Genomic DNA, 18,762 nt, shown 5'->3' with positions numbered 1-18,762 from the left:
TACAGCCGGCCGCCTTCGGCAGTCACTCTCTCTTTCTCTCTCCCTCTTTATCGCGTGCACATGAGCTTCTTTCAGTTTTGGAGTTTAACCTTCATGTCGCAGATTTTGACAAGTGCTAAGAGCTCTCCCTTCAGCCATATTATGTTACTTTAGATACTAATAATAATAATAAGAAGCGAAAGTGCGCTTGGGCCCGTTCTTGTCGAGAGTATATTTAAATAAAATCATTCGATTCGAAATATGGTGTCTCAGTCCCGATTGTTGTGCTGTGGAAGTTTCCGTCACTCCATTAGCAATCGCCATTGCCGGAGCTCTGCCATCCTTGGCTAGCTGCTCGTCTCGATAGGCAGCTATCCAATTGGCTTGCTTTCTTTTTTTTCCCATCCTGATGCGAAGTTTGCAAACTCGTTATGGGCTCCGAGCGTGAATGGTGGCCGCTTCTTTTTGCGGTTAAGACTGCTATGAGCATCTGAAGCAAGAGCTTCTCCTCAATGCTTCTATGCTATCCGTTTTGGAAAGATGGGCTGCGGAGAAGCTATTTCCTTCTCAGTATTGTGCACACATGAGCAATTTGTGAATAGAGTGCATCATCACCTTTGTCATCACCATCATCATCATCGGCATCTGATTCAATTTCAGGCTTAACTGAAAATTGAAATTCTTGATTGATACTAAGTGTGTCAAAGGATTGCAAGACTACTTTTTGCAAGAGTTGCGTGACTGCTGTATTCATGGAGGAACATTGCTGTGGACCTGCCTTTTGGCTATACATCCTCATTATTGTAGGACTTGTGCTATTTGCTGGACTGATGTCAGGGCTTACTCTTGGCTTGATGTCTCTTGGGCTTGTGGACTTGGAAGTGCTCACAAAATCTGGTACTCCGAGGGATCAAAAGTATGCAGGTGTGTTGTTGAAAGATAAAGCAACTGTTATTTGGCATTTTTTTTTAACCTTTCATTTATCTTGACATTGTGCCTTCATTTTGTTTCGATCCCTAAAGGCTCAGTTTCTAATGTTTTTTTGCAATGCACATGCTCAGCCAAAATCTTGCCAGTGGTTAGAAATCAGCATCTACTATTGTGCACTCTGCTCGTAGGGAATGCCCTTGCCATGGAGGTAATTTTTTTCTCAAGATATGGAAGCGTCATGTGAGTAATGCTCATAAGGCCTTATGTTATATGCGTCTGAACAGGCGCTGCCTATACTGCTCGACGCTTTGGTAACTGCTTGGGGTGCAATCTTGATCTCGGTGACACTTATCTTGTTGTTTGGTGAGGTCAGTTGTATTGATGATTTGCACCCAGTTTTTACCATATGCTTTCCAATGTTACCTTTTTTCGCTGTTCAGATTCTCCCTCAGGCTGTTTGCTCGAGGTACGGCCTAGCAGTTGGAGCAACAATGACTCCTGTAGTTCGGGTCCTGGTCTTTTTGTTCTTTCCTGTCACGTATCCCATCAGCAAGGTACTTCATGAGCTTGTTCTTTAACCGAATGACACATTGTTAGCGATTTCGCAAGTGTTTTCTGTCCTGAGACTTGGCTTGCTCTTCCTTTGGCCAACTTATTTAAGTTAGTAGTTTCAAGTCCTGGTCTATGTTCTGCTTGCATTTGTGACAGAATTGTCTGCTAATTTTCAAGTCTTTTTTCAGCATTAATTAGCCCAAATTAGACCTGTAAATTTATAGATAGCTTGGAACACTCATGTGTTGGATAATACATTTCTTAAATGGTGAAGAGTTTATAGTTTTCATCATTTGAGGATGAAGTCAATTCAAGTATTTCTGAGCAATGGCTATCAAATGAGAATGAATAGTTTTTTTTGTTTGTTGGGTTTCTCTGCTCTTAATGAGGGACTGGTGGGGTAGTCGTGCCAGTTGCTCCCTGCCGGCTACCCGGGTTTGACACCTGCCACAAATAGCAGCCCCATTTTATTCTATACACAACGGCCATGCTGGAGTTAAAAAGATCAACCTCTTGGTCCCATGCACTCAATTTCTGAGCCAATGCTGGCTTGTCAAATGATCTCTCTCTCTCTCTCTCTCTCTCTCTCTCTCTCTCTCAAAGTATGCTGCTTACTATCTCAGTTTTCAAGGGTCAATACATATATTTTTGAAATTTGAGGGGGTAGGGAAAGGAATTTTACGACACTTATGAGGAGGAAGGATGCAAAAAATAATAAATTGTGGAGTCAACCTTAGGACAGCCACATGTGCAACTGAGGTTGTCTCATGTACTCTGCATTTTTAGCTTTCATATTGTCATTGCTTATACATTTTTAACTCTTAAGAATAGTGCTGCTTTTTCAATTAGCATCACTTAGGTAACTTGCGAAAATCAACTCTTTTTGTGTTCTTTGTGATATGTGCAGCTGTTGGACTTCCTTCTTGGGAAAGGTCATGTGGCTTTATTTCGTCGAGCAGAATTGAAAACTCTTGTTGACATGCATGGAAATGAGGTATTCTTTTGAGTCTATCAAGGGTTTCAGGTCATGCCTACGCTTGAGCTTTTCTCTAGTGCTGATCTGAAGGCGGGGTGCTTTGTTTGGGGGTGGGTACATGGCTGTAGTTAAAGTTTAATATGTTCCCAAATTTTGCATAAGAGCCTAAGGGACAGTTGAGATAAAATTATGTGCTCTAATAATTGAAATCCTTATGGGGGACTGGATGATGTGTCAGTTGGTGAGATACTCCTTGCTGCCAGTTTGGCTACTGTAGACGTTTGCTCTCAAGTTCATAGAAATCATCATGCTGCTATTACTCTACTTTGAAGACTGTTGATGTGACCCAAGATCCAATCTTCTCCACACAATAGTATTACAGCTTGGTGCATCTGGAAGGGTTGTTGTCATTTGCCTGTTCGGAGCTTTGAGCATTCCTTCAGACGTTGTAAACAGTGTGGTCCCTCACAAGACAGGCGGTAACCCATCAAATTGGATACAAACACACAAACACATTGAAAGAAGCACTGGCCCCAAACTCGGTGCCCCTTGTGGGATTTCTGTAATATTTTAAGCTGGGCACAGAGTGCCGGCACAACACCAGCTTAACCAAGCTTAGACACAACATGAGTATTGTTTCCACCTTCGAGTACATGGATAAAGTATGCAGATGTAGTTGTGTCACAAACCGGTGACGTGGCAGGCCCCCGGACAAACACACACACACACACACACACACACTCACACTATGGGTGAACATTATGGAATCTCCCCCCCCCCCCTTATTGGCAAAGTAGGGCCTACATTACTAGCATTGTGCCACCGACTTGGGTATTGGGCAAGGAGCTCGTAAAAAAATATTCAAAACTATCATTACAGAAGGAAGGCGGCTCCTTCCATCCTCGGACCGTGTAAAGGTGAGCTTTCTCCCCTGGCAGTAATGGCATCTGACGGACGAGGCGCTCTCACAGCATGGGGCGGCTCTACTCTCTTCACTTCAGACACTCAGGAAAGCGTGCATACCAAACCTATAAAGGTGAGGGCACTCCTTAGCCCTCACTTAGCTTGAGATTCAGTGTGTATATTGGGTAAACCCGTTCTGTGTTATTTCCGCTTGAAATACCAAAAGCAATGGAGCTTGCTACTCAGTCACCACAGGTATTATAAGTCTTCTTAAACTGTCTTCTTTTCGCCAGAAATCGACTGCTGTTTTTTTTGTAGCATGAGGCCTGATCAAGCTTAATGGTTATTATCCCTTGACCGACTGTGGTTCTGGAGATGTTCTAGCATAGCATATGGTTGCTAAATACTACATAAAGCTCTCAAAGGCTTTGGCAATCGTTTAAACGACTGCAGAATAGGTGTCTTTGGTTTTTTTCTCTCTGACTAAAACGTTTTTTCCCCTAAAGAAAGATTGTAGCAGCATATGGGTAGTGCTACCTACTCTTTTGCCCTCAATTAGGGTGGGACATATTTAGATGGGCTGGCATCTCTTGGGCAGATCAAGGGAAATGACTGGATGTACTAACTAAGGCTTACTTTGATGGATAGTGGTTGTTCTGCTACGGAACCTTGGACAATTTTTTCGTTACTGCATATAATTTTTTTTTTTAATCACCAAGCTCCTATCTACTTGTTTTTTCTGATAGGCCTAGGCATTATTGATGACCTTGGAATCACTTATGCATAGGAAATGAAGGGAGGTATTTTCTGTTTTTGGTTTTTTTTGAAGAGAAAAACTTGTCATAGAAGCCGAGGCTTGCCACAGTATGATGAAATGGCTCTAAAAAAAACCATGGAAAGACTTCACCTCTGCATAAAATTATTAGGTATATATGGGGCAGTATGTTGGCGTGTACAGGTGTATATGGTTGGGAGTATATTGGTTGGCTTGGCTTCATGGCCGTTCTTAAACATCTGTTTCAACTGACGGAAAAATTGGTTTTTTCCAAATATATGAATAGAAGCAGCATTTGAGTGTGAACCTAATGGTCACTTGGCTCGGAAAAAAAACTAGCATGATGGATTGGTTATGTCGCTGTTTTTTTTTATAAAAACTGGTTTTTTTCTGGCTTTTTTCTCAAGCTGTTGCGAGTTATCTCAAACTTGTGGCTTAACTAATCTTTTGACGTTAAAACTGGTTTTTTAAAAAAAGCTAATCTTAGCTTTGTATCATTCAAAACATGGGGTACTGTGTATGGATTCACAATGTGAGGAAGGATGACCTCTTGCTTGGCATAACCCTGGGGTTTTTTTAGGGGAACTACCAATCTTTGGATATTGTGCTCTTTATGAAGGAAAGTATATGGTTTTTTTAGCATGTGGAAAGGAACTGATAAAAAGACGCTACACTTAAAAGTATCTTGGCTAAGATAGAGCTGAATACTGTCGAACTGAATGGAATACTAAGGGCTTAATGAGAAACTCAAAGTTTTTTGAAGGTAAGAATGTGGGGATTACTCTCAACATTGCGGAAAAATTTGACCTCTTTCTCATAAACATAAAAGCTCCACTTGAATAGGTTTTTTTGATACTCTCTTTTTGGAAAGAGAATAGTTGCTACTGTTATTTTTAAGCATAGCTACCAAGCTATGGAGAAAGCTTGGGAAATTGAAGGTAAGTATATGGTTGGTACTCTCAAAACTTGGCATAAATACCGAGATATGACTCGAGAAATGTGGTCTCACGTGATAAGAATGGAGTTTTTACAAAACTATATTGACTAGTAAGTATATGGCTGTTTCTATGAGCTCAAGCATAGCTACCAAGCTATGGCTTAAACAAGTAGACCTCACTGTTTTTAAAAAAAAATCTCTATAACCTAGCTTGTCTAAAGTAATTAAATTCTGTAAAGATGGACATGGATAACAACTGATATAGTCCATTAATACCTGTAAAACACATCCAAGGCTAACTGAATTGTTGTCTTGTTTGGATGGATGCAGGTAAGGACTCTATCTTATCTTGGAGGGTTTCTTTTCTTTGGCAAGCAGCACTTCTGTTATGAAATATCCATTGAAAAACGGGGAAGTTTTTTTACTACCAAACCACATTGAAAGAGGATCTCTTTCTCACAATCTTTGTACTTAGATAATTCTGATACTGAGTTATTTTCGTACAAATCAGTTCATTGATCCTTGGCTAGTTGTCTTTTGAATGTAAAAGTTCAATTATGTCTTATTAAGTAAGATTTAATACAGCTACACACACATCCTATACATAGGGTCTTCCCTCCGGGGATACCGGGATGCTGGCCTAGGATATTCTCGATAGAATAGAGTTCTATATTGGGACCCACAGTCGTTAAAACCTTTTTTGGTAGGTTGGTGTTAGGTGGCCCCTTTGTTAGACTCTCTTCTGGTCCCCTGCTCACGGTTACCATAGTCTCTGACTCAGCCGGTTTAAGGTTTGCAGGACCAAAAAAGACTTTACCTCGAAGACACTTTTCTAATCTTTATATCAACTGTGTTTCAGGACTGCTCACAGTATAGACTGACAGCTCGCATGAGTACAAATCACAACCCTAAAAATCACGCAAAGATCCTTCACCAGATCAAGCTCTTCATAAAAGAACATGCACCAAAAGACTCCATAGCGGCTAGATCTAGACCTTTCCTTCCTAGGAAAGCCAAAACATGTATCACATACTATGGCAAGAAATGATTTACCTTACCTCAATGTTTTTTGCAGACTCTTGTCCTTTCTCAAGGTTTGGAACTCACCTCAGAGCCCCTCTCTGTGGCCTCTTCTCTGGTCCTCAGATGTATTAGCAATTTGGATGCATCACAACTTATTTATGACTCTGCTCTAATTTCAGACAAGAAGCTTTCAGTCTTACATATGTTATCTTTTAATGATTGGGTAAAAATTCTAGCTTCTTTAGACAAAGACCCCATAGAAGGTGTTAATCTACTATCCCAGTACATTGCCCAACTTCCTGTCCTTGCTTCACAATATCAGCAAGAGCTTGCTCTTTTCTCCTCATCTGGTGCTGAGCTGACAAATTTCCTTAGAAAACTCTGTGGACTTAATCCATCATTTGTTTGCACCCCTAATACCCCCGCCATCCCTTCAACAGGTGGAATCTTCTGTCGGGATAGTGCCGCTCTAGAGGCAGTAAAAGAGTTTCAATCTAACCTCTGCTCTCTCAATGATGTCAATCTCCTTGAGATGGTCCCTAAAATCTCAAAAGTCTTTCCAGTCTTACCATTAAGACAAATAGAAATTGAATCTCTCGGGGTAGACCATCAACTCTGGGTTCTACCAAACAAAGCGTTCTTGGCTCCAATTCTCAGCGAAACTTGGGTTTACCTAGCCAACCTCCCTGCATCAACGGTGGAGGACTGCAAACTGAAAATTCTAAAAGGAGGACATTTTCTGGACAAAGGTGAACTAATTAAAGCCCCTTTTAACCTACACCTGATCGATCACTCTAAATGCCCATCGAACACTGGATTGTACATACGCACTAAGGGTAGCATGGAGTTTGCTAAAAGTAATCCGGACTTCTACATAGAGTCTATCTGGAACATCTTCCGACCCTATGTAAAATGTGCTTGCAGATTTCTGGACCCCAAAGCCTCCTGTGAGTCAAGCATTATGTGGTTTGACCATGCTATATGGTTTATCCTCAACCATTTGGAACTCCTATTCCCAGAGAAACCTATTGACTTTCATCTATCCCTCATCTGCTCTTGGCTAGGTGGGCAGGCCAAGCAGATTGTGATTGCTCAAATTGCCTTTAACATCTTCCGAGGACTGATGCATGATATTCTGAAAGAACTAAAAGCTGAGGAACCCGGTCTGTACCTCACCACATATTCAAATTACAAAGGAGTCAAATTCATTACTAATCTGCTAAAACCCTGTATTGAAGAAGATGATTCCCCTGCTTTTAAAAGAGCCAACTCTTTAGCTACTCCCAACTCTTTTACCTCCTTTTTTACACCTAGCTCCTCATCTAATCGAGGAAAATCTCGTAGCATTACTAGAGGGAGAGGCAGATTCCCGGCTATCAGAAGCTTCCCTGAAATCTAACCCTTAAAATATATTGCAGGTATCTACAAATTCATGTGGAAGAAAAGTTCTCAGCAAAGTGGATTCGAATTTTGGAGCCACCTACGTGCATTGTCTCTATCACAACATTCTCCTTGATTGGATCCCACCTAAAAGTCTCTTTTGTGAGTGTTTTGACATATTTTTTGGTAACCATAAACTACTTGACAACATTCTCATTGGATGGAGATATCACCATCCTCTAAAAGGATTAGTTCTTAACAATGACTTTCTTAGACAAAAAACAATCCCTCACTGTACTTGCAATCATTTTTTCGCATTCTGTAGGCATTTTAAAGAATGTGGCTACCATGTCTGTACTCAAGACCTCAACATTATCAACAATACTACAGTCCGAAAGCTCCTTGCCAAAGGACTCAATCACATTCCTAACTATCCAAAAAACCCCAACCTCGCCTTAGCAGCTTTACTTAGCTGCCTCACTGACCTTGTCAGTACTCTCCGACTGGAGATGATAGTCCTACCGGACTTAAAAGAGTTAGTTAAGGAATGCTTCCTTAAAAAAATCTCTCTACTTCCTAGAAAATGGCTTTCTTCTGATAACTCTTGGCTTACACTTCAGTTAGCCATCGACTTTCAAACTATCTCAGAAAATTGGCTAGTAGTAGGGCTTGACAAAAGCTCCAACTACCCTACTATTATGTGTAAACAACTTGCTTGGAAAGCTGCACAGGAACGGGTTGCAGGAAAAGAATTCTATCTTACCATAAAACACCACAAGATATCTCCAACAAAATCTCTATACATCTAGAACAACTAGGCTACACTATCAGTAACGTCAAGTTACCAATACTATTTCCGACATATAAAATCCACAAACATAAATTCAGGTGGATATCTGATGCCTCCAATTGTATCTTCACAGATATCACCAAAGATATTACTCTTTGCCTTGATCTTGTTCTCACAGAATTTGAAATCATCTTTGCAGAAAAACAAAAAATTTGTAAGGATTTTCTTAATATCCAATGTAATCCCCTCTGGCTTACAAAAAATGCTACAGAGGTTACACTTAACCTTCCTCAGCATATTTTTCACATCTTTACAGCTGATATCACACAATGCTATGAAAACATCCCACTGAACGGAGATCTTGGCCTTAAAACTGTACTGGCCAAGGTCATTAACCTAGCATTTACCAATGCCAAAAAAAGAAAGCATTTCTTTATCTCTCTTGCAAAAAAACCCAGATGGATTCTAGCATCTCAATCCATTAACCCTTTACACTTTGATGAAATAAAACTATGCTCCTACATTTTTTGGTTGTTAAACAACTGTATTATTATAGCAGGAGGCGAATGCTATAATCAATGCCTTGGAATCCCGATGGGTTTCTCTTGCTCACCACTTATGTGTAAGATCTACTTAGCTTTCTTTGAATACAAATGGTGCCTGAAAAACATGGAAACCAACCATAAAATTCTCCCACTATTCAAACACACCTTCAGGTATATGGATGACATACTTAGTGTCAACAACAGACTGTTCTCATCTGAGATTGATCAAATATACCCCCAATGCCTAAAAAATTGAGCCAACCTCTATCTCGGAGGATTCAACTCTTGGGAATTTCTGCAAAACAGCCCACTTTCTTAAACTATCGATATCCCTTCACGCCCCATCTACAGGAGGATACGACTTGAGATTCATCTGGAAAAAGGATCTTCTCAAACTACCACACATAGAATTCATCAAAAGAAACAGCAATAGGCTCTACAAATCCTCTATCAGCTCCTGTATTGGACTTCTACACTTAATCTGCTACTCTTCTTCGTCACCTTCCATTGCTTGGGAGGAAATTTGAGTACTTATTAAAAAATACTGCCTGAATGGATTTAATTACAATCAAATCCGTAATATCATCACTCAGGCTCTCATTAGGCACAACTGGCCTGGACTGTTATTCCAAAAAGAGAGTCTTATCACTCTCATTAGGTAGTAGGCCCATACACAATGGGCCTACTACTGACCCATTGTGTATGGTGCCTGGGTTAGGGCGGGTACACACACACACACACACACACACACACACACACACACACACACACTATGGGTGAACATTATGGAGTCTTATATATCTCCCCCCCCCCCCTTCCTCTCTCCCCCCCTATTGGCAAAGTAGGGCCTACATTACTAGCATTGTGCCACCGACTTGGGTATTGGGCAAGGAGCTCGTAAAAAAATATTCAAAACTATCATTACAGAAGGAAGGCGGCTCCTTCCATCCTCGGACCGTGTAAAGGTGAGCTTTCTCCCCTGGCAGTAATGGCATCTGACAGACGAGGCGCTCTCATAGCATGGGGCGGCTCTACTCTCTTCACTTCAGACACTCAGGAAAGCATGCATACCAAACCTATAAAGGTGAGGGCACTCCTTAGCCCTCACTTAGCTTGAGATTCAGTGTGTATATTGGGTAAACCCGTTCTGTGTTATTTCCGCTTGAAATACCAAAAGCAATGGAGCTTGCTACTCAGTCACCACAGGTATTATAAGTCTTCCTAAACTGTCTTCTTTTCGCCAGAAATCGACTGCTGTTTTTTTTGTAGCATGAGGCCTGATCAAGCTTAATGGTTATTATCCCTTGACCGACTGTGGTTCTGGAGATGTTCTAGCATAGCATATGGTTGCTAAATACTACATAAAGCTCTCAAAGGCTTTGGCAATCGTTTAAACGACTGCAGAATAGGTGTCTTTGGTTTTTTTCTCTCTGACTAAAACGTTTTTTCCCCTAAAGAAAGATTGTAGCTGCATATGGGTAGTGCTACCTACTCTTTTGCCCTCAATTAGGGTGGGACATATTTAGATGGGCTGGCATCTCTTGGGCAGATCAAGGGAAATGACTGGATGTACTAACTAAGGCTTACTTTGATGGATAGTGGTTGTTCTCCTGCGGAACCTTGGACAATTTTTTCGTTACTGCATATAATTTTTTTTTTTTAATCACCAAGCTCCTATCTACTTGTTTTTTCTGATAGGCCTAGGCATTATTGATGACCTTGGAATCACTTATGCATAGGAAATGAAGGGAGGTATTTTCTGTTTTCGGTTTTTTTTGAAGAGAAAAACTTGTCATAGAAGCCGAGGCTTGCCACAGTATGATGAAATGGCTCTAAAAAAAACCATGGAAAGACTTCACCTCTGCATAAAATTATTAGGTAGATATGGGGCAGTATGTTGGCATGTACAGGTGTATATGGTTGGGAGTATATTGGTTGGCTTGGCTTCATGGCCGTTCTTAAACATCTGTTTCAACTGACGGAAAAATTGGTTTTTTCCAAATATATGAATAGAAGCAGCATTTGAGTGTGAACCTAATGGTCACTTGGCTCGGAAAAAAAACTAGCATGATGGACTAGTTATGTCGCTGTTTTTTTAAAAAAATTGGTTTTTTTCTGGCTTTTTTCTCAAGCTGTTGCGAGTTATCTCAAACTTGTGGCTTAACTAATCGTTTGACGTTAAAACTGGTTTTTTAAAAAAAGCTAATCTTAGCTTTGTATCATTCAAAACATGGGGTACTGTGTATGGATTCACAATGTGAGGAAGGATGACCTCTTGCTTGGCATAACCCTGGGGTTTTTTTAGGGGAACTACCAATCTTTGGATATTCTGCTCTTTATGAAGGAAAGTATATGGTTTTTTTAGCATGTGGAAAGGAACTGATAAAAAGACGCTACACTTAAAAGTATCTTGGCTAAAATAGAGCTGAATACTGTCGAACTGAATGGAATACTAAGGGCTTAATGAGAAATTCAAAGTTTTTTGAAGGTAAGAATGTGGGGATTACTCTCAACATTGCGGAAAAATTTGACCTCTTTCTCATAAACATAAAAGCTCCACTTGAATAGGTTTTTTTGATACTCTCTTTTTGGAAAGAGAATAGTTGCTACTGTTATTTTTAAGCATAGCTACCAAGCTATGGAGAAAGCTTGGGAAATTGAAGGTAAGTATATGGTTGGTACTCTCAAAACTTGGCATAAATACCGAGATATGACTCGAGAAATGTGGTCTCACGTGATAAGAATGGAGTTTTTACAAAACTATATTGACTAGTAAGTATATGGCTGTTTCTATGAGCTCAAGCATAGCTACCAAGCTATGGCTTAAACAAGTAGACCTCACTGTTTTTAAAAAAAAATCTCTATAACCTAGCTTGTCTAAAGTAATTAAATTCTGTAAAGATGGACATGGATAACAACTGATATAGTCCATTAATACCTGTAAAACACATCCAAGGCTAACTGAATTGTTGTCTTGTTTGGATGGATGCAGGTAAGGACTCTATCTTATCTTGGAGGGTTTCTTTTCTTTGGCAAGCAGCACTTCTGTTATGAAATATCCATTGAAAAACGGGGAAGTTTTTTTACTACCAAACCACATTGAAAGAGGATCTCTTTCTCACAATCTTTGTACTTAGATAATTCTGATACTGAGTTATTTTCGTACAAATCAGTTCATTGATCCTTGGCTAGTTGTCTTTTGAATGTAAAAGTTCAATTATGTCTTATTAAGTAAGATTTAATACAGCTACACACACACACACACACGCTTATTGCTGACGTGGCAGTACGGACATGTGCTGATGTGGCAGTACGGACAGCAGTACGGACCCCCGCGAATTCCGCTGACATGCTGACGTGGCAGTTCCGTACGGACATGGCCGGATTTTGCGTTGGTTGCTGTACGGATTTCCGCAAATCACATTGATGCTTTGTCTGGGCAGATTTTGGGATCAGTTGCTTTTGGAACAAACTGCATTAAGGGTCTAGTTGCTTTTGAGTTTAACTGCTTTTGGGGCTCTTCTTTTGGCATCCCTTGTAAGAATCAAAGAGCCCTTAGGGCCTCACTCTTCAGAGCATCTGGACACAGAGTCTGAGAGCAGAGAACCCTACGGAAGTTGTACTTTGCTCAAAGATTAATATAAAAGAAATAAAGAAAGGGACGCCAGTCTTTGGGGCCAATCTCTCTAGGCACGGAACTATGCCGGGCCGTGTCGACCAAATTGAACTGTGATTTCAAAGTTGTGAAGTATTTTAAGTGATCCTTTCTTATGTCGCGACAAAATCTAGACTTGGGGTGCCCAAGTTTGTTACAGCGGTATCAAATCACGGCCGATTTTTCTTCTACCGGGAAATCCGATCCTTTTTCTCGCGACACTTATGGATTCCAACAAAGATCAGTCGACTTCTTCTGCCTCTGCCAATGCGGGAGGAGATCGCGGAGAAGATTCTCATGAGCAGTTAGAAGACTACGGCCCATCTCGGCTTACTCAGGCTGAGATTGAAGAGATGGAATGTCGACAGCAGGTTGACGAGGCATTGAAGCAGATGATTAAATTTGCTAAGGATCACCAATTTGCAAAATTTTCTACCCAGTAGGCGATGACTGAAGTTCATACTCTGTGGCAGAAAACCACCCAGCCACCAATCAAACCGGCCATCAAGAAGCCTCCTACTCCAAGAATGTTTACTGAAGAAGAAGTCCATGATACGGTCCAGGCCCGAATCAATCAGATTCTGGTTATGAAGAAGCCGACGGAAAAGCAATTGAAGCAACATAACAAGGGAACTAATTTCCCCGGTTACTTGGGTCAAAAGTCCACTTTTGAAAAGGCCAGAAAGCAGAAGAAGCGTGTACGCTTCGAAGTATTGCCCAATTCGTCCTCATCTTCTGATAGCTCGGACACCTCATCTTCTTTCGACTCGAGTGATGAGTACAGGAAAGGCAAGAAACGACGGACAGAGCACATGTTTTATGTAAAAAGAAAACATTTCTACAGAGCCAATCAATATGATCTTCTCGACAACAAGGGCGAAAAGCCCAAAGAAGTCAAAGAGGGAGGACAGGCATTAAAGTTCAGCATTTTTTAGGGTTCCGAGATGCTCCCAAGGCTTTAGCCTTTGTCCAACAGTTTGACATAGCATTTTTTGGAGGCCGCTATACAGAGCACTCCAAGATCAGACGGGCGGCATCCTTTCTGAAAGGCAATGCACGGACATGGTGGTCCACTCTGTTGTTAAGGAAACATGCGCCGACAAAGTGGTTGAAATTTAAGAAATTCTTTATTTCTTCATGTCTTACACAAGAATATAAACGAGATGTGATTACTGATTGGAACCATGTTCGGATGGTCAAGACAGAATCTTTGGATTCTTACTGTGAAAGATTTTGGGAAATTTTTCTACCGGTTTCATCCTTTAAGAAGATCAAAATTATGGAGCAGATTGAACGGTTTTGTTGTGGGCTTCCCAAAGAATTCGAGATTATTGTCTCGAAAGGAAGTCTGACTCTATACAACAGTTGATGGGACACGCGAAGCGGGGATTTGCTATACATTCGGGTAAATTGACTTACCCCTCATATGAACCTTCAACAAGTCATAGCTGAAACAATCGACGAAGAGATAGACGACCTTCACTGATTGAAGACCAAAGAGAGGGCAGGGAAGTGTTTTGAATGTGGAGAACAAGGACATATCGCTACAAGGTGTCCCAAAAGGGCACAGGAAACATAATGACTGGCAGATTGAAAGAACAACAAGACGAGGCAATACTCATTCCAGAACAGCTTTTTAAATTAGCATTATTTTGCTTTATGAATGAAACAAGACTTTTTGGAAACATGATGTTGAATTTTGAATAAAACTAATGTTTTATGAAAGAATTTGTTAATTCTGGAAAAAAAAGAGCAGGATTAAGAATGAGATGGAGCAGTGACAGCTCCTGACTGAACCTGATAACGAATCATGAATCACGGTTGATTCAATGGAATGAATGATTGGACTACTCTGTTTAGTATGAACTTAGTGATGGATTGGGATCCTCGGAAATTATTCTCACACAAGACAGTGCTTGAGGTGACAGATACTTGCACACGATAGTGCTTGAGTCCAAAAAAAATAAAAATAAAAAAATCTCTATAGACATGATCGCAATATGGGATTAGTTAACCCGACATCAATGAAGTCCGGAATGGATCTAGATGTGGTTACTAAATACGTTGCTGACAATCATGGTTTGAGATTTGGAATGAATGTTTCTGTGATTGATTGTCATGTGATGTCCTGTGATGTCATGTGCAGTGATGTGATTGTCGTCTTTGTACATGTGCTAGATGTCTCGTGTCTAGTGCGTCAATACTAACAGTCAGTGTCTACTAAGACAGTTTATGGCCTCTGTCTGTTTTGTAGGCGTAATCGAGGGCGATTACAATTCTTTCAAGAGGGGGGTATGTCACAAATTGGTGACGTGGCAGGTCCCCGAACACACACACACACACACGTTGATTGCTGACGTGGCAATAAGGACATGTGCTGACGTGGCAATACGGACAGATGCTGACATGGCAGTACAGACAGAAGCTCACGTGGCAGTATGGACAGCAGTACGGACCCCCGGAAATTCCGCCGACATGTTGACGTGGCAGTTCCGTACGGACATGGCCGGATTTTGAGCTGGTTGTTGTACGGATTTCTGCAAATCAAGCTGATGCTTTTTCTGGGGAGATTTTGGGATCAGTTGCTTTTGGAACAAACTGCTTTAAGGGACTAGTTGCTTTTGAGTTTAACTGCTTTTGCGGATCTGCTTTTGGCATCCCCTGTAAGAATAAAAGAGCCCTCAGGGCCTCACTCTTCACAGCATCTGGACGCAGAGTCTGAGAGCAGAGGAGTTGTACTTTGCTCAAAGATTAATATAAAAGAAATACCGAAAGGGGTGCCAGTCTTTGGGGCCAATCTCTCTAGGCACGGGACTATGCCGGGCCGTGTCGACCAAATTGAACTATGATTTCAAAGTTGTGAAGTATTCTTTCTTGTGTCGCGACAGAATTTAGACTTGGGGTGTCCAAGTTTTTACATGTTGCCAAAGCGAATTGACTACCAATCGATTTTTTTTTTGGCTTACCAGAACGAGATAAGTCAATTTCGTTCTTAGGAAGTGGAATGCTATTTATAGATGCTCTCTTGAGCGCTTTTTGAGTGCTGTTATATTTTGACACAAGAATGTCTCTTTGAGATGCTTCCAGATGATTGAAATTGCTCTAACGAGAATCAGTTTTGATGGGAGTGCTATGATTATTCAGCGAGCTATGTGGCTAGGCCACTAAAGTAGCAAGCAATCTCCATTAGTAGATTGAAGAATATTGGCATACGGATAGAGTGAACATGGGTTTGCAAGTGTATGATCGGCCAACAGTTACAAGAAGGAAAGAACGAACTTAACTAATTATGGGATAATAGAACCGAACAAGACTTTTAGCATTCCTCTCACTTAGAGCATACTTTTCGAGGATACAACTGGCTAGGATTTTTTCTGCCTGGATGCTTGAGACACGAAAATTTGGTGAAGACACTTTTTACATATTCAGCCAAATTTGGCGAGATGGCAGTTTCCGTTTGCGAAAGGTTTAGATACAAACGAGATGAATGGTCCATAATTTGTACAAGCCCTATGCCCCGAGACATGAGAGATTTTATATTTTCAATTGAAATAACAGAGTAGGACTAGATGTCACGTGACACATCCCAACCCTATGTGTCCGTGGACAAGCTACACCATAGCAGGGTTCCCGTCAGTTCAGTCAGTTTAGATTAGCAGTGATCTGGCACTTTTGTGAGTCTATTCGTAGACCGTGCATGCCAAGTCACTTAGCATAGATGCATATCCTCCGGTTGCACACAACATGATCATCAGTATTCCCTTCAGGATGCATCAGATTAAGTCGGGGGAATTTTCTAGTGCATTTAGCCTATTTTCTATTTTTGGTTATTTTCACTTATTATTTTAAAGTGACTTTCCAACAAAAGTAGGTAGGGCAATTTTGCTAAGTTAATATATAAGCAAACCCAAGTTAGCACTTTCTGGCAAAAGAGGCAGCAGGAGCTTCCCACTCAACAGGCAACTTCTCAACAGTACCCCCTCAGACCATCTAGCGTTTTTGCATCTCCCACCTTCCCTTGGCGCTTTCCCTATTTCAGCCATCGCCATCCAAGTGCTCCTTTGCCTGGCGTTTTTACCCTTTACCAGCAGCAACATCAAGCTTGTACTAACGCTAGCCATCCTTGCAATTCTTCAGCGATTTCAGCCCCAAGCCCAGCGTTTTTGGGATTGCAAAGCATCAGCAGAACCAGCGTTTTACATCAGCTTTCAGCCCTTGAAAAACGCAGCCAATGACAGTGATTACAGCAGGGATTTCAGCCCATTAAAACGCTGCCCTATCTTGCAGATCCTCAGCGTTTCAGCCTATGATCACAGCTACAAAAACGCAGCCAAAAAGTGCATCACTTCAGCGTTTTTATTCAGCCTAGAACCTTGACAAAAACAGAGAATTTTAGCCATACGAATCAGCCCCAAGATCACTTGGAACCATCAGCATTTCCCCCTTTTTGGACAGCAGATAGAAGTAGACCAATTTCAGCCCTAAAGTCATCATCGTCGTCATCAACATAGACCCCATTTGCATCAGTATATGCATCATCATTGTACACCTTTGTGCAATCAAAGTTAGACCACTCTCGCCGACGAGAGTGGGGCCTTCGGAGGAGGGTTTTACAACCTCTCGGGTGTCGTATCTCTTTTCTCTCCTTCTCTCAGTCTCATTCACTTGCACGCACAATATCCACTCACTTTGTTCGTGATCATAGCACTCTCCACAAGACGGAAGGCTCTCTCCTTCCCTAAGAACTAAAAGGAACCTTGAGCAATAAAGATCACTAATCTTGAGAAAATACAACATTCATTCCGCTGCACCTTACACTAGAGTACCATAGACACCTAAATGGATTTCTACGTAGCTTATTTTTCTCGACGATATTGAGGAGGAGGAACGGAGTTAATAGATTGCGGGATAAGGAATCCGATATGTTCAAAAGACTGGAATATAGAGTCGCCTATGTGAGTCTTAGATGATGAGCGTGTTTGGACTTTAATATAATCTCCGAGTGAAAGATGTCCTCAAAAAATCAGAGGAAAACTCTTGATCGAGTAGCTTAACAAATCCAGCTTCTAACTTGTAAGATAAGTAGAGCATCGCAAAGGATTTGTTTCGTAAGTTCGGTGTGTGACTAAGTGATTGGAATTCGTGATGCATCACATGGTGGGTGACGGTAGCATCGAGCAAGGAATATTCCATAGTCTGATTAGATTCCAAACTGAGTTAGAGTTGCACACAAGAGAAGCACTTGAATGAAGATGGGTTTCTAGTCCTCTAAGGCCCATTGTCAAGTCATAAAAAACGGGGCTTCTTGGGCCAAGAAACGAACCGGTAGTGTGAAGTTTTGGACCGGCATAAACGGAGTTTCTTCCCTTCAATTTTGGGGAACCCCTAAAATAGGTTGCAGATCGTTGTGGTGCATCCTTTACATCTAGTGAGGACAGTCAGGAAGAGGTGGAGGATGAGGAAGGAGATGATTCTCAGGACTCAGATGCTTGAGCCTTGATTGTTGTTCCTAGTAGTTATGAGTATGTACTACCTTTTTTTGTATTTGCGGTGATTTATGTATTTGGGACATATGATATATCATGACAGTTCTATAACAGTTTGTATATCTAGTTATTTTTTTAGTTAAAAGAAACTGTGTTTCTTAACCGGTTCAGTCTCGGTTGAATTGCGAAACTGTGTTTTTTCCGTTTTTGTTTCTGCCGTTTCCGTTTCTTTTTGTTACTATGCCCAGTGGAAGCGTTTACTCGGATAGCAAGGAGAGGTCAGATGACTGCAACATCCGCCACTGCTAATTGTTTGGAATGACTGCAGCCAGACTAGTTTTGAAGAAATGCAGTTGCTTTCTAAAAAATCGAGGTGCCCTCTGAGCGCTTATTGGAAAAGTAGATGCTTTCCCATAGAGGAGTAAGGTCGGATTGCATCCGTGATTTCGTGCACGAGATCGGGTTGTGTATGTGCAAGCATAGGTTTTCAGCTTATAAGTTTTTAGTAAGGTTTTACAGGTTCATCCATTTTTTTTCAAACTGACTGGCCGCCCAACTTTATAGTGTGCAGCCACTTCATTAGATTATGCCCAAAATTCTGGTCGCTCCCACTCTTGCTAATTCTGGCATAGAAAATCTCAAGCTCTCTCTCTCTCTCTCTTTCACACACACACTCTTTTTTTTGTAAATCTGTTTTGATTAATTTACCTGTGGGAAACCTCAAATCAAGGAAAACCCACCAAAAAGATCAGATACAAAGGGAAGGACACAAAAGTGCTCTGCGATGCAAAAGTGCTAAAAAAAACATAGAAGAGTTGCAAGGTTTCCACG

General features: G+C 41.1%; 1 protein-coding gene across 2 annotated transcripts in view; it reads left to right on the top strand.

Annotated features, from left to right (window-relative positions):
• The first annotated feature begins 232 nt into the window (after positions 1-232).
• LOC147461995 (DUF21 domain-containing protein At2g14520-like) overlaps positions 233-18,762 on the top strand; it is a 97,534-nt gene continuing 79,004 nt past the window's right edge. The window contains exons 1-5 of one of the 2 annotated variants that reach the window (XR_015187662.1): positions 233-903; positions 1,041-1,117; positions 1,194-1,277; positions 1,350-1,463; positions 2,369-2,455. Coding sequence is in view for 1 of the 2 variants with exons in the window: in XM_086509460.1 (XP_086365586.1) it covers positions 732-903; positions 1,041-1,117; positions 1,194-1,277; positions 1,350-1,463; positions 2,369-2,455 (534 nt within the window). In the remaining variant the exon portion in view is untranslated. The remainder of the gene's footprint in view (positions 904-1,040; positions 1,118-1,193; positions 1,278-1,349; positions 1,464-2,368; positions 2,456-18,762) is intronic. The other variant, XM_086509460.1, reaches the window with a different exon arrangement.

This window comes from Adiantum capillus-veneris, chromosome 3, assembly GCF_014529385.1.
Source record: "Adiantum capillus-veneris isolate H3 chromosome 3, ASM1452938v2, whole genome shotgun sequence".
In the NCBI taxonomy this organism is placed as follows: domain Eukaryota; kingdom Viridiplantae; phylum Streptophyta; class Polypodiopsida; order Polypodiales; family Pteridaceae; genus Adiantum; species Adiantum capillus-veneris.
This window is presented reverse-complemented; position numbering and strand designations above follow the sequence as displayed.